This window comes from Lytechinus variegatus, chromosome 14, assembly GCF_018143015.1.
Source record: "Lytechinus variegatus isolate NC3 chromosome 14, Lvar_3.0, whole genome shotgun sequence".
Lineage (NCBI taxonomy): Eukaryota > Metazoa > Echinodermata > Echinoidea > Temnopleuroida > Toxopneustidae > Lytechinus > Lytechinus variegatus.
The window spans coordinates 3330605-3344970 of record NC_054753.1 but is presented as its reverse complement, the minus strand read 5'-3'; the positions used below and the strand labels follow the sequence as shown (position 1 = coordinate 3344970).

The window sequence follows — 14366 nt, the reverse complement described above, 5'->3', positions numbered from 1 at the left end:
TGCACTTACAAAATGTTGCGTTATTTTGGAACCGCGTACCCGGGGGTCACAATTTTGGTCTCAAAAGTTGCGCAAAACTTGAAAGTAAAAAGTCAGCGAGCGACGCGGTCAAAAAATTTTGCGCAGCGGATTTATCGCGAAAAATGTCGAGGGGGGGGGTTGAATCAGCCCCCCCCCAGTCTTTTTAGGGTTAACATAAAACTTTCAGATGGTGCCACCATGGAGATTGAATGAGTTTGCTATCACACATGTTTTCCATAAACTCTAGCCAACATAAATGTGGGCTCAGCCTCCAAAGGGTTAGGCTGATATGACTAAAGACTGCTTACCTTGGATTGCCTGTGAATCATAGGCCAGTAAGAAATCCTTGACAGCTAGAAGAAGGTCAAAGACACATACAACCCTCATATTGTTGAGTAGAGCCGTTGCTCTGGTATTGTCAGCCTGAGATGCATAGTGAAGCTCTAATTGAAGAGGGTTCGGGTTACGACTGTGATGCCTGGTAGGGGTCAAGATCTCTTCAAAGACGTTGCTTCTCTTCTTACTTGAATCACCTGACATAAAACAAGGAAATAGCCAGATTATCTTGCCTATCCATGATTATGTAACATGAATATTTCTCCACGCATATGACCTCTAATGACACTGGCTTTTTGACCTTAAATGACCTTTGACTTCATCATGTGACCTATGACACCAATGCAATGTGATTTTACTCCTAGTGCCTCAATCAACCAAGTTTGATTGCCATTGGATTAAATAAACATACGTATCATCTGTTTTATAGAATGGTGGAATGTTTTGCCGAAAAAGGGTTTTGCAACCAAGAATAAGTATCACCAATGGATGGCTAGCCATGCATCTAGTAAATTTATCATGCATAATTACCGAATGCATGGACAATTCACCGTATGCAAAGCGAGCCTGAAGTTATATAGAAACCAATTGCGATTCTTTAATCACTCTTGATTCTTATCTCTCCTTATTAGTCTTCCTTTTGTTTAGAAAAGACAAAATACCCTTACATACCTTTCCATCTCGTATCATAAGCCCTGATAGCATGAGAGACCAGGTCCACCATCCTGGCCCCATTCGATTGGCTCACAAAGGAGAACTTGGACTCCATGAAGTTGAACTGACCCAACGACCTCTCGGGCACCGCCTCCTCGGGCTCGCTACCACGGAGACCAATGATGGGGTCAGACGCATGCTGGAGGAGTAGTTCGAGGGTGACATTGACTAGGTTGATATGCATGGAGATGTTGGTGCAGATCTGTCCGCTGAGAACTGTCTGGGATTCTGGGTTGGCAGGGCGTGGCATCGGTTGGAACTCCTCAAGAGGCTCACCAAGATTGTGGTCTAGGAACCCTCGGATGAGCTGGTACTGGGACAGGTCTAGGCAGCAGTGGACCGACGATAGGAGACCATCAATCTCCATGTCAGGAACTACAAGAATAAGAAGATAATATGAAGATCTTAGAAATGCAAAAAGTACCAAATAACTGCTCTCGATGTGTGAAGGAAGGTACCAGTACATTGAATTTTTCTATAAATAATAAAGATATAATGATACTTGAATTTAAATCGATGATAATCAGTGAAGACTCTTGATGTGATTTACATATTGACAAAAATTGTTTTTAAAAATCAACACACAGCTAATATTTCTTAAAAAGATACCTCTTTTATAACAAGGTTTAAATCTATCAAATGATCTGATAACTGCATCTTAAAAAAGGTTTTTCATAATTTTGGTATCATTTTTTTTTACAAAGCTCTACCATTGAAAACACTATTTATTTTAATTTTATTCAACTCTGGTTTGAAGCTGTTTAATTTGTCACATTGATTTTGTCAAGTTGTCCAGGTTTTTAGTATTGGTAAAAACAATTGAGAAAACATAGACCACGAATTAATTACAATATTGTGAATTTGAATGAATTGTAGACTTGGAAAAGAAAATTAGGATGAAGTCCTGACCTGTTCTCCTGATGTCAATATCAAGATTCCTATCAACCTGTAGCTTCAGTAAGCATGTCTGCTTCAACAGCTTCCCACCCTGAAAAGACACATCAAACAGACAGAATTACAACTAGGTAACTGTTGGTTAGACTTGCAGGGTGTTGCAAGAAAATACTTGTGATCAATTGCATGTTACAGATTCAAATTCATAATTGATGTATCAATTGTAACTAGTGCAAATTGATTTTTTTAATGCTTGTTGTAAGAAGCAGATTAGTGATCAAGAGCAAATTTGTAATTATTGCAAGACTTACGACTGATTTTTTTTTCAACTCCAAATTGATTTGCAATCGATTACAAGTTCATACATATAATTTACATACAAACAATGCAAGTGTACCAAGAGGTTATACTGTAGTCTTGGATATATTCCTGGCTTTGGAAAATAAAAACTGATGCTACACGGATTTGGTAAAAAACAGCTGAAATAGGATTATATATTTTGATAGGACTAAATATTTAAAATATATAGACAAAAGATTCAAAAGGATGTCAAACCTTCCTTTGAACAATGAAAGAAGGGAAAATCAGAGCCGTTCCATCTGAAACATCAAAATCAGTTGGCGAGACCCTCTCTGCAGAATAGAGATCCATGTCTTCAAGATCTATATGAATACAGTCCAGGAGACACCTCATATTCTCCTCCTTGCTGCTCCCATCAACCTCCACTTTACTTGCTTTTTCAGATACTCTTGATGAATGCTTTGGAGTTGATTGATATTGTGGTCCATGAATTGGCTTTGATGGAGCAGTTCTTGTCAAGACACCAGGTGCAGTTCCTAGACCCAGTCCAGGACTGTCCTCGAGCTTCAGACCGTGGGCTGTACCAGTTGCCACCTTCCTGGGTGTTTCTCTGGCAGGTTTGGAAGATCCTTCAGAGGCCTTGGAGTCCTCAGGACTGGGTCTAGGAGGACATGTCTTGTGGGTGATGGTTCCAGGTGTCCCAGACAGTAAGAACTGGTTGCGCAGAGTCAGGTTGCCGAGATTGATGACTAGCAGATCTTTGGACTGGGAGCCGACAGGAGCTAGTATGACAGGAGAGCCGGCCTGGACGTCAAGCATGATGCGAGCAGAACGGGTCGGTTCCACAAATACCTGCAGAATTAGCACGGTGGTTGACATTGAAGCATAATATGACAAATGCACAAACGATAACAAAATTATGAATACTAACTAAACTGTAGATATATCCATGGAAATAAAATTACAGAAATAAATTATCTGGAATACTTTCCCCAGAGCAACTGGACTCACTTGTTAAAAGACTGAAGGTCATGATCATCCCCAACACCATCACAACCATCTTCATTAATATCATCATAACCATTCTCATAATTACAACTGTCATCATCATCATCATGAAATATAATTGCATTGTCATCATCATTCTCCTCTGCATCATCAGAATAAACTTCAGCATTATTAACATCATTATCATTATCATGGTCGACACCATCACCATTTACATCACAACCACCATTACCATAACAACCATCATCATTACAATCACCAATATTACCATTATCACCACAACCACCCTGTGATCATCGTCATCGTCATCGTCATCCTCCTCCTCATCATCATCATCATCACCATCATCATCACCATCATCATCACCATTATCATCATCATCACCATCATTATCATCATCATCACCATTATCACCATCATCACCATCACCATCATCATCATCACCATCATCACAAACATCATCATCATCCTCACTATCATCATCATCATCATCACCAACATCATCATCATCACCAACATCATCATCATCATCATCATCACCATCATCATCACCATCATCATCATCATCATCACCATCATCATCATCATCACCATCACCATCATCATCATCATCATCACCATCATCATCACCATCATCATCACCATCATCATCATCATCATCACCATCATCATAATCACCATCATCATCATCACCATCATCATAATCACCAACATCATTATCATCATCATCACCATTATCACCATCATCACCATCACCATCATCATCATCACCATCATCACAAACATCATCATCATCCTCACTATCATCATCATCATCATCACCATCATCATCATCATCACCAACATCATCATCATCATCATCATCACCATCATCATCATCATCACCATCATCATCACCATCATCATCACCATCATCATCATCATCATCACCATCATCATCACCATCATCATCACCATCACCATCATCATCATCACCATCATCATCATCACCATCATCATCATCACCATCATCATAATCACCAACATCATCATCATCACCATCATCACCATCATCATCATCTCCATCATCATCATCATCACCATCGTCATCATCATCATCACCATCATCATCATCATCACGAATCATTACCTCATGCCCAGCAGCTGCAGCCCTCATTGTGCTAAGGACTTCTTGAAGTTGGTTGAATTGCTGTGCAAAGGCTACTACTTCAGACTGGAATCGGTTAGTGTGGACATATCGGACCGTTGACATCCTCAGCTTTACACTCATATCAAACTCTCTCAGCGATTCCTTGTCAGGCTTTCCATACCTGAAAAAATGTTGCATAATGTAATACAATTAATAACAATATACCAATACGTATATTTACCCAGGGAAGCCACTTCAGTGTTTACTGCAACTACTGGCATTTCTCTTTAAAATGGAAAATATCACACTCGCTTCCAGTAAATTTTCCTTCGACTTACTTGAATATATGGAAGCTGAGAGCCTCTTCCCCTTTTGTGGTGAACCTCTCCCTATACAGCCTTCCATGCGGGGTCAAGTCAAGCACGGACATGCTCCCCATGTGACCTTTGACATCTAGGTTCCCCTCCACGTTGGTTATGTGAGCATTGACCTCTGACACGCTGGCCTTTGCGAGCTCGTAGTCCGGTTTGTTGAGGATTAGAGAAAGAGAAGTCATGTGAACCTGCATTTCCATGTTGTTACCATCTGGTTCTTCTGCGACTGATCAACAGATGGATGAAAAATATAGCAACAGTAGTTCTTAATATACTCTCTATAAGCAGAATATGTTTTCACTTTATTCTACATGTACTTCATTTCTCACAGAAGTCTGTTCATATACACAAACTATCTGAAAGAAAGCAACTCATGATGCATTACGGAAATGTTCTTTTGTATGGCAACGTGGTATTAAATTAATCTAACAGTCTTTTGCCTTGCAAATTGTATGTTGGGAGTTATTCTGAATACATGAAATATGTTTGATATATCAACTTTCTCCAACAGCTGGATTAGCTCTGTGTGAATTAGAAACATTATGGTTCGAATTCACAAAGGTGGTTTTGAAAACCATCAGTTGAACCCATGATTTATGCAAATTTCCTGTATAAATTACGCTTATATACCAGGTATAATGAACAATGACCAATGTGGGCCAAATTTACGCCTGTTGTCTTGGTTTATTAACGAGTCTACTGTTTTGAAGAGTGGACTCATTCATTCAAAACAGTGGACTAAGGAATCAAATAGTGTGCTTAAATATGGCAACAGGCATCCATTTGCCACACTGTGGCAAAACGTGCATCAGCATTGGGCATTTTGTTATATACATTACATGTACACGGTAAATGAAACATGAATTATACAGGAAATCTGCATAAACCATGGGTTCAACCGATGGTTTTCAACAATACCTATGTGAATTCGGGCCAATGACTTTCAACCATTCAAACACATGGATATGCTTTAATATAGACTAGGCAACAAACTCACTTGTTTGTTGAGTTGGTTGTGGTTGTATTTCAGATGACTGTCTATGTGTGGTACTGGTTCTAGTCGGTGTCTGCTGTGGGATGTTGTCTTTGGGTAGAGAGCTTCCGATACCCAAGAAATCAAGGAGAACCACCCACGTCTGTTGGTTGATGGTGATGTCAAGCTGGTTGAACTCCACATCAACAAACTGGTTGGTCTGCAGAAGGAAGGATATTCATAGTAATTCAATATCAAACATCTGGGACAGGATCTCATTTTAGGGAGAGTTTCAACTTATTCTGGTGAATTTGCCATTATTGCAAGTGACATGACAACCTTGAGTTCCTTTGGTGGCAGAGCCCGGTTACAATTGCTGCTTGTACATGTGGTTACCAACTTAACAGTTGTCAGTCTCTATGAAAAGTTTCCCCGGAGGATCAGTCTCTTAACAAATTAAAGAATAGGACTAAACATACTTCATAGCTACCACTAAAGATACTCAGGTATACATGAAAATCAGTATCGACAGATACACAAGATACTGTACATAATGTATGAAGAAACATGACATACAGAAGCCTCATGTTTGCACAAAAACATTATAATGTACAATGCACAAGGTAAACTTAAAATTGATTTTTAGGCAGTATACTTGACAAATCTCCTTCAAATCCTCTTGGCTTTGATCATTTTACTCTTGAATTTTCAACATTTCCATTCTCACCTTCTTGTACTTGGTAGCATACTCTGAACTCTTCTTGTCCACCAAGAGAACTCTGATCTGTACCAAGGCATCGCTGGTGGGAACGGATTCCTCCGACACGTTGATGTCTTCCAGGGAGATGTTGAGAGAGGGAGGTGGTGTAGAAGGGTACATACCCCTGCTGCTACTGCTTGTCTGCCGACTGTATTGAGGAGCATAATACTGATCAGTGTTGTTCAGCTCCGAAGGCACAGAGCTGGGTCTGATGGGCGACAAGGCCGGCATGGCCGTCACGGAGGGACAAGACGTGGAGTGGACCATTTTGGCCAAGGGGCCGCTACTCGAGCGACTGGCGCCCCCACGAGATGCGACCAGTTGCCGATGCTTCGAGTCAGGACTCTGTAAGAGGTCCTCAATAACCAAAGACTGCAGAAGGATGGTTATTGATGTTGCAGCTGGACAAGATTTCTCGTAATCAACCCTGAAGTCTGAAAAGCACACATTGACAATTCCTTGATCGCCATCACTCAGGTCGCCTCGCATTTGAATACAGAGGTCTGGCATGGCAAAGTTTGCACAAATCCTCATTATTTTACTTCCAGCAGGTTGTATGGGAGTACTTTCAGTAACTTTAGGATGTCCTGATGTCTTAGAGCCTAGAGGCTCAAGTTCCTTGACATTGAAGATTCCTGATTTTCTGTCCTTGGTGTTCTCTAAGCTAACAGGGGTGGAGGGTACCTTTGTAGGTTCCTGATAGGTCAGGTTATCAAGTGTTTGTAAGATTTGTTCATAGATCTGCTTGGATAGGATAACCTTCAGAGGGGTGACCACTTTACCTACAACTTGCAAGGTGGAGGAGTGTTGATCAAAAAGTGATTCATTGTTCTCAATGTCCGGGAATGCCATGCTATTATCCATCAGTGGTGGACCAGATCCTTCTGGAATCTGATTAACAATGACCTCAAGAGAAGTGTTATGAAGAATAGGTGTCCCTGAGTAAGGTCTGGATGCAATACTCATGATGTCAGAAGTGACACTAGTTACACTCTGATCCAATGGCAAGTTTGTATCATCATGGTTGAAAGAAAAGAGGTTCACATTCTGAATCCTCAAGAAGAAGCGGGTCATATCAGGAGACACGTCCAGTCCTGAAGCACTCTCAATGTCCATGTCGCAACTGATCTCTGAGGACTCGTTGTTGGTCAAGCTGATCTTACCTAGGTGGCCAACAAGGAGCTCAGAGCTAGATGCTGTCCTTGGGATGATGATGACAGGAGTCTCCATGATGATATCAAAGTTCATACTAGAATTCGATTTAGCACCAATATGCGAATCAGTCATGTCCACAGATGAATGACCAAATTTATCCACTCTCTGTCCTGGTGATTCCATCATTGTGTTGAACATACTCGGGGAGAAGGATGTCACAAGGTCGGGCATCTTTGACTGGATCAACTCCCTGGCTGCATCACTCGCTGCCTTCTGAATGGAGTTGGCAAGGTTGGCGATTGAGCTCTGAAACTCATCCATGCACAGAGTGACCTCATGTAGGAACCGAGGAACATGGATGTAACAGAGGGATGCGAGATGAAGTGACAGGTTCATCTGTTCGTCAGTATCCTCCTCACCAACTTGTATCTTGATGGAAGACCCAAGAGACGTGGCCGTTTGTCTTTGTTTCCTGAAATTGAAGGTCAGAGCCTTCAGGTTGTCCTTGTCACCCTTGGTTTCTTCCTCTTTGACTGGGGTGAACGTTGATGAGGAATCAACAGAAGATTCCGTCTGGTCGCTGGGTTTCAGTAGTGAAGAGATATCAGCAGAGCTCTGGTCAATAGTCGTTGGGTCTTGTCCAACACTGAATACCTTCTGGTGTCTGCTGCCCTCTGGAGTTAAGTCTAAGAGCTGGAGACCTCCAAGAAACCCTTCTACACTCATCTCCTCACCTAGTAAACAGAAAAAGTAAATCTTTCAAAAAGTAAGGGTTTTTCTGCTTTGGATGAAAGTCAAATGTCAGCAATGTGAAACACCCTCATTTCACTAAGAACATTTTACAACTTAACTTACAAACATATACATGACACATTTATTTCCTTGAAAATATAAATCTCAAGCATGAACCATTGTTTTATTTGTATAATGGGACCTGGTAGCTACCTAATGATTAATACCCAGAAAGAAATAATAAAATATGGCTGATTCTGATCTGATGTTTCATACAGCAAAAGAGCAAGGAGTGATTTATTTTTGTTTGATAGTTATATTAAAAAAAAAAAAAAACATTTTCATTTAGAATATATTGAGGGTTGAAAATGACATGGTTGTAACACACTTTTTGACCATTTAAATGTTTACAGATTCTGAAAACCCATAAAGCCTTCATTAAAGAACAACCAAATCAATTTCCCATTGTCTATAAAACACAGTAACCACGTAACCTCATCTCTATATACATGCTCAGTGGAAACCAATTAAACATCGCTTTTCTCAAAATCACTGATGTGATTTAAGCCCTTCTATTAGCGACACTCACCCAGAGCTGCCTGTATATGAGCTTCCCTCACAGTGGCTGTAGCGACCTTCTGACCTTTGACTTTATTACCCACGATGCCCCTGACTAAGACGATGTTCAGGCAACGGAAGTCTGCTGCGATATCCGTCATGGTGCCAGTCTGGTTGTTTGAAGGCTTGGTAGGGTGAATGAATAAGGAGAAAAAGGGTATCATGTTGTAACCCTAGGTAAACCATTCATTAACATTGCGGGGTGTGACTGGGCTGCCGCCCCCCCCCCCCTGGATCTTAGCTGGGGACTTGGTTGTTGTTAGGCTTGATAGGAAGAGAGAATGAAGGGTATCACGTTGCAGGCCATGTAAACCATTCATGAGGGGGATGGATGATAGTTGCCCCCCCCCCTCACCTGATGTTAGCTGTTGATTCGGTATTCTGCATAAGCTCCTAATATTTACTAATGTCCTTTTTTGCTTTCTCATCTTTAAAATTGAAGAAAACTACTGCAGTAGTAATCTCTTGATTTTTTTAATAATTTGAATGCCGAATGTGCTGATGAATTGAATGATTAGCATTTTGTGTGTGCCAAGTTTTGGCTTTCCATAGTTCACAACAAAATTAGACCATGAATTAAATCAAACCAGAGTCCTATACATGCCAAGACTATACATTATATTCCAAGGTCACATTATTCACAGTGAGAGCTAAGTTGTGCAAAATGGAAAAAAAATCACATTTTAACAGAGCAGCCAAAATTAAAAACGATCAATTTTCATTGGTTTTATAGCAATTTTACAAAGGGCTAGAAACAGCTGCAAAAAGGGTGAGAAAATGGTTGCCAAACTGTTTTAAGACAGAATTGACAAGCACCCCATCTTTCTTGTATTACAGATTACAAGTATTAGCATTCCTTCATTGTAGATTACACATGAAAATAAACAACAGAATTTGACCTGCAGTAGTATACATGGGTCTATGAATGTAGACAGGTAATGGTACCTCTATGATGCTAGCTTCTCTTAGTAATGAGTTGGTGAAGCTGGATGGATCAGAAGGAGGTTGGTTTGGTTTACTTTCATCTTCTGGGAAGGCTCGCTGGAAGAACGACAGTAATTCAACTATCGTCTCTTGATTGGCTGGAGAGAGAAAGGAGACATAAAGATGACAAAAATTGCATAAAGTGTTTTTAAAAAGTTATAACATTCCAAGCACTTAGTTCTTGTGTAGCGAGTAGTGGTTCTGACACTGCCTTGTAATAGCAACATTGTGTATTTGAATGCCACTAGTATAAGAGCATCATTTGACAAAGACTTCAACCTACATTTTGCCACTCTCCTCCCAGGTGTGAAATGGGGAACCAGTTGGATGTGAACATCAATGTCTATTGGCTCAGGCACATCAAATAAATCCCAGCTGCATCTCTTTAATCTTAAGTCATGTAGGTCAAAGGTTGTTGTAAGTTATTTTTTCATCAACCAAAGCAGATTTAACTTAGACATGGTTGACTATACACATATATATAGTGTATATACATTTGTGTTACAGTGTTTATACTATATAATTTTATAGAATTTTGCTGATTATTTTACTCTATTTATATCATATTACCCTTGTATGAAGTTTTGATAGGGGGTCTACATTTTACAAGCTCTGCTTTTTAGTAGGCCCCTCCACCTTTTTTAATTTCATTGCTACGTTTCAATCCCGCATGTGTCATGCATTTTTTCATTGTTAACATGATTACGAAATGTACATTGATGATTGTGGAATATGAATATATCAACAAATAAATAAAAATAAATATATGCGGATATGCATGATATTACATTGTGCATAATGAACGTCATTTTAGTAAAGTTATACAATGTGAAGTTTTCAAAACCCAACCCTGCCTTACCTATGACATCCAAGGTATTGAAATGGATGATGAAGACCTTTGACGAACCATTCCGTTGGGCACGTGACGGTGATTCTGGACTAATGAATTGCAATTCCACAGAGATCAGGGCTTCCCTATCGGTAACCACAGGCTCGATGGGAGAGGCAGCAGGAGGCGGGATGGATGAGGAGGTAGATTGAGTACCTGCATGAATAATAAATCAAATGAAATACCCATTCAAATAAAGAGGGGAGTTAACTCTTTAGTCCAATACTATTTTCTGGTTGAAACGATGTGTGAAAGGTTTATGTTGTAATTCCACTGATATGAGCGCTTCACTTCGCTTGTATTCACCAGTCGATGGGGGAGACAGCATGAGGGTGGACAGGTAAGGAAGCAGATTGATTACCTGAATGTTCAAAACATAAATTAAAAACACATTCAAATAAAGAGAGTCCCTCTCGGTTAATTTTGAGCTATTTTTCTAAGTTTCTTTCGGATTTCTCGATGAAATGATAAACAAGTCGATTGTCAAAAACAAGATAAAAATCAAGCACAATTAGTAAACTTTCATATACTTTCAAGATAGTTATTGATTATCTTGTGGACTTGGCGAAAGATAAATGCTGTCCAATTTCATTTGTAAAACTTTAAAAAAAATATGTTTATCATAAAATATCTATAATCTATAATACACATTAAAACTTGAGATCCAACTTTTTTTGGTAAGATTATTAAAATGGACTTCAAAATATTGCTGCATTTCAACCCCCACATCTGAATAACAAAATATTTAAAGGACAAGTCTACCCAAACCAAAACTTAATTTGAATAAAAAGAGATAAATTCAACAAGCATAACACTGAAAATTTCATCAAAATCGGATGTAAAATAAGAAAGTTATGACATTTCAAAGTTTTGCTTATTTTTAACAAAACAATTATATGAACGAGCCAGTTACATCCAAATGAGAATGTCAATGATGTCACTCACTCAATATTTCTTTTGTTTTTTATTGTTTGAAATATGAAATATTTTGATTTTCTCGTCATTGTCATGTGAAATGAAGTTTCATTCCTCCCTGAACACGTGGAATTCCATTATTTTAACATTTTGTGCTTCAGGCAAGGAGGTCCTAATTGTTAAATTCGTAAAAATTGAAATATTGTATAATTCTAACAATAAAAAACAAAAGAAATAGTGAGTGAGTGACATCATCGACTCTCTCATTTGGATGTAACTGGCTCGTTCATATAACTATTTTGTTTAAAATAAGCCAACATTTGAAATATCATAACTTTCTTATTTTACATCCGATTTTGATGAAATTTTCCGCATTGTGCTTGTCTGATTTTTCTCTATTGATTCAAATCAATATTTTTCTGAGGTGGACTTGACCTTTAACAATGACATTTGAATTGTCTAATTTTCTTGATTTCAATACAGCTGAAAAAAATAGTTCTGGTTAATAAGGTATTCGTAATAATTTTCTCACCCCCTTTGCTTTGGGCCCCCATTTTTCTATAGATGGCAGAAGCCAGTTCAGCATGTGAGGTTGATTCCATCATCTTCTCAGCAGGGGAGGCTGGTGACCGAGGTGATGTGGGTGATTGTAGGGATCGAGGAGTAGAGGCTTCGCTATCGACAATGCTTCCGCTTGGGGCATGCATACTGTTGTAATATCACAGAGAAAAATGATCAAAAGTTATTTCAAATTCAATTCAAGCAACATTTTAGGTTTGTATCAACAACAAAATAATTAACCTTCGTTTACATTTTTATCTTCATCTGATGTATTAAAATCAACATTTTTTTTTTCTGATTACATATCAACTTCAGCCTGATATGTTACACTTCAAGTTCAGTCCCAGGCATTCACCATTATGTTGTTTTTACCAAATGTAACAGCTGTTGCATCAAGCTTACTAGTCAATTCTGATTCCTGGTTATTGGCAAATGCTTAAAAAGTGAAGTTCAACAAGATGTTTATTGATAAAAGCAAAATAATATAGAAACACATAAAGCTATTGCAAAATTCCATGAACCAAACACAGAATAATCAGTTGTTCAAGTTTTAATTTTGTGCTATTGGTATACTAACAGTATAAAAAACATTCTTCTGCAAGCTGCTATTCATATTAACTATTTATCCATTCTTTAGCAGGTCATGACTGTAAATCTAGTTCAAAGTTCCCCCTAGGGCAGATAATCTTTACTAATGCCCTTGTTTATGTGCATATGTACAATATGCAATATACTAGAATATTAGTACTATTGACCTGAGGTCTCTATGTGAGGCAAGAAGGAGCTCAAAGTCGGGTCCAAACTGCTGGAGGGCATCGATGACTAATAGACTATGAACACTCAGAGATATAGATGAATCAAAGGGACGTTTGATGAGGTCTGCTCTAACTTGTGAGACCTGGAACTCTGATATACAACGACCTGGAACCAGAACAGAGAGGGAAGTAAATAAGTGAATATTTTAGAGGAATTATGAATTATTTTACTATATTTTTAATTACTATCTTAAAAGGGCGTTTGCTTAATTAAAGGAGAATGAAACCTTTGGAACAAGAAAGCTTTTGTGAAAACAGAAAAATTAAAGAAACATCTTTAAATAAACAAACATCATGGATAAAGAGTTTGTATCACCATAAGAACAAAAAGAGACATTTTGAGGGTATTTTATAGTCCATCAAAGGGAAAGTTGTTCACATGTGACATCACACATCCTTGTCGCATTGCCAATAGGAGGATCTCCATAGCATTAGTGATGGCAATATTCAAATGCTCATAACTTTCTCATTATTTTTCTGATTTTTCTCAAACTTTTTTTGTTCTTATTCTTTGATTATTTCTGTTTCGACACAAGCCTACTTGTTCCAAAGGTTTCATTCCCCTTTAATATATTTATATTCTGTCTGATGCAATGTAAAGTGCATTGAGAACTACACAAAGTCTATTGCATAGATTTTCTTATAATATTCTACATCTCAAAAAGCCGAGTTAAAAAAGATACAGTATCAAATACTTTACATAGTTTGGAAGAATATCATGAAAATAAGGTCCACTACTTCCATTAAAAAACAAAAAATCAGCTGAAACTGCCAAGCTGACAATTTGGGCACAGTCCCACACATGCTTCATCGTGTACAGTGCTGTAACCTTCAGAAGGATTGAGTCAATTCGAATAATTGTATCATATATCAAATTATCTTACGAAAATAAGGTCCACTGCTCACATTAGAAAAATATCAAATTTCAGCTGAAATTGTAGGGTCAAAAATTTTGGCATAGTCCCACACATGCTTAATTATGTGCACTGTGAGTAGCATTAGAAGCAATCAGGCATACTAACCTCGACTTTGGATGGCCAAAGAAACCTTATCAACTGAGAACTGCATCTCAAGGAGCTTGGATTCTTCGAGAATGGCTTGTGTTTTGGCATGTATGGTAGCCTCAAGATCCGACTGACTGTGGAAAATAACAAAATCAAAAGGAAATTCAAGCTTTTGACTCAATCC

At 38.6% G+C, this 14366-nt stretch overlaps 1 protein-coding gene across 1 annotated transcript in view; it reads right to left on the bottom strand.

Annotated features, from left to right (window-relative positions):
- LOC121428027 (vacuolar protein sorting-associated protein 13D-like) overlaps nt 1-14366 on the bottom strand; it is an 88137-nt gene that overhangs the window by 53899 nt on the left and 19872 nt on the right. Inside the window, exons 21-34 of the mRNA XM_041624602.1 lie at nt 14201-14316; nt 13119-13284; nt 12335-12510; nt 10858-11043; nt 9960-10096; nt 8986-9139; nt 6477-8398; nt 5774-5969; nt 4741-5002; nt 4403-4583; nt 2521-3117; nt 1981-2059; nt 1030-1446; nt 330-554 (exon numbers count right to left, since the gene is read on the bottom strand). Of these exons, the coding sequence (XP_041480536.1) occupies nt 330-554; nt 1030-1446; nt 1981-2059; nt 2521-3117; nt 4403-4583; nt 4741-5002; nt 5774-5969; nt 6477-8398; nt 8986-9139; nt 9960-10096; nt 10858-11043; nt 12335-12510; nt 13119-13284; nt 14201-14316 (4814 nt within the window). The remainder of the gene's footprint in view (nt 1-329; nt 555-1029; nt 1447-1980; nt 2060-2520; nt 3118-4402; nt 4584-4740; nt 5003-5773; nt 5970-6476; nt 8399-8985; nt 9140-9959; nt 10097-10857; nt 11044-12334; nt 12511-13118; nt 13285-14200; nt 14317-14366) is intronic.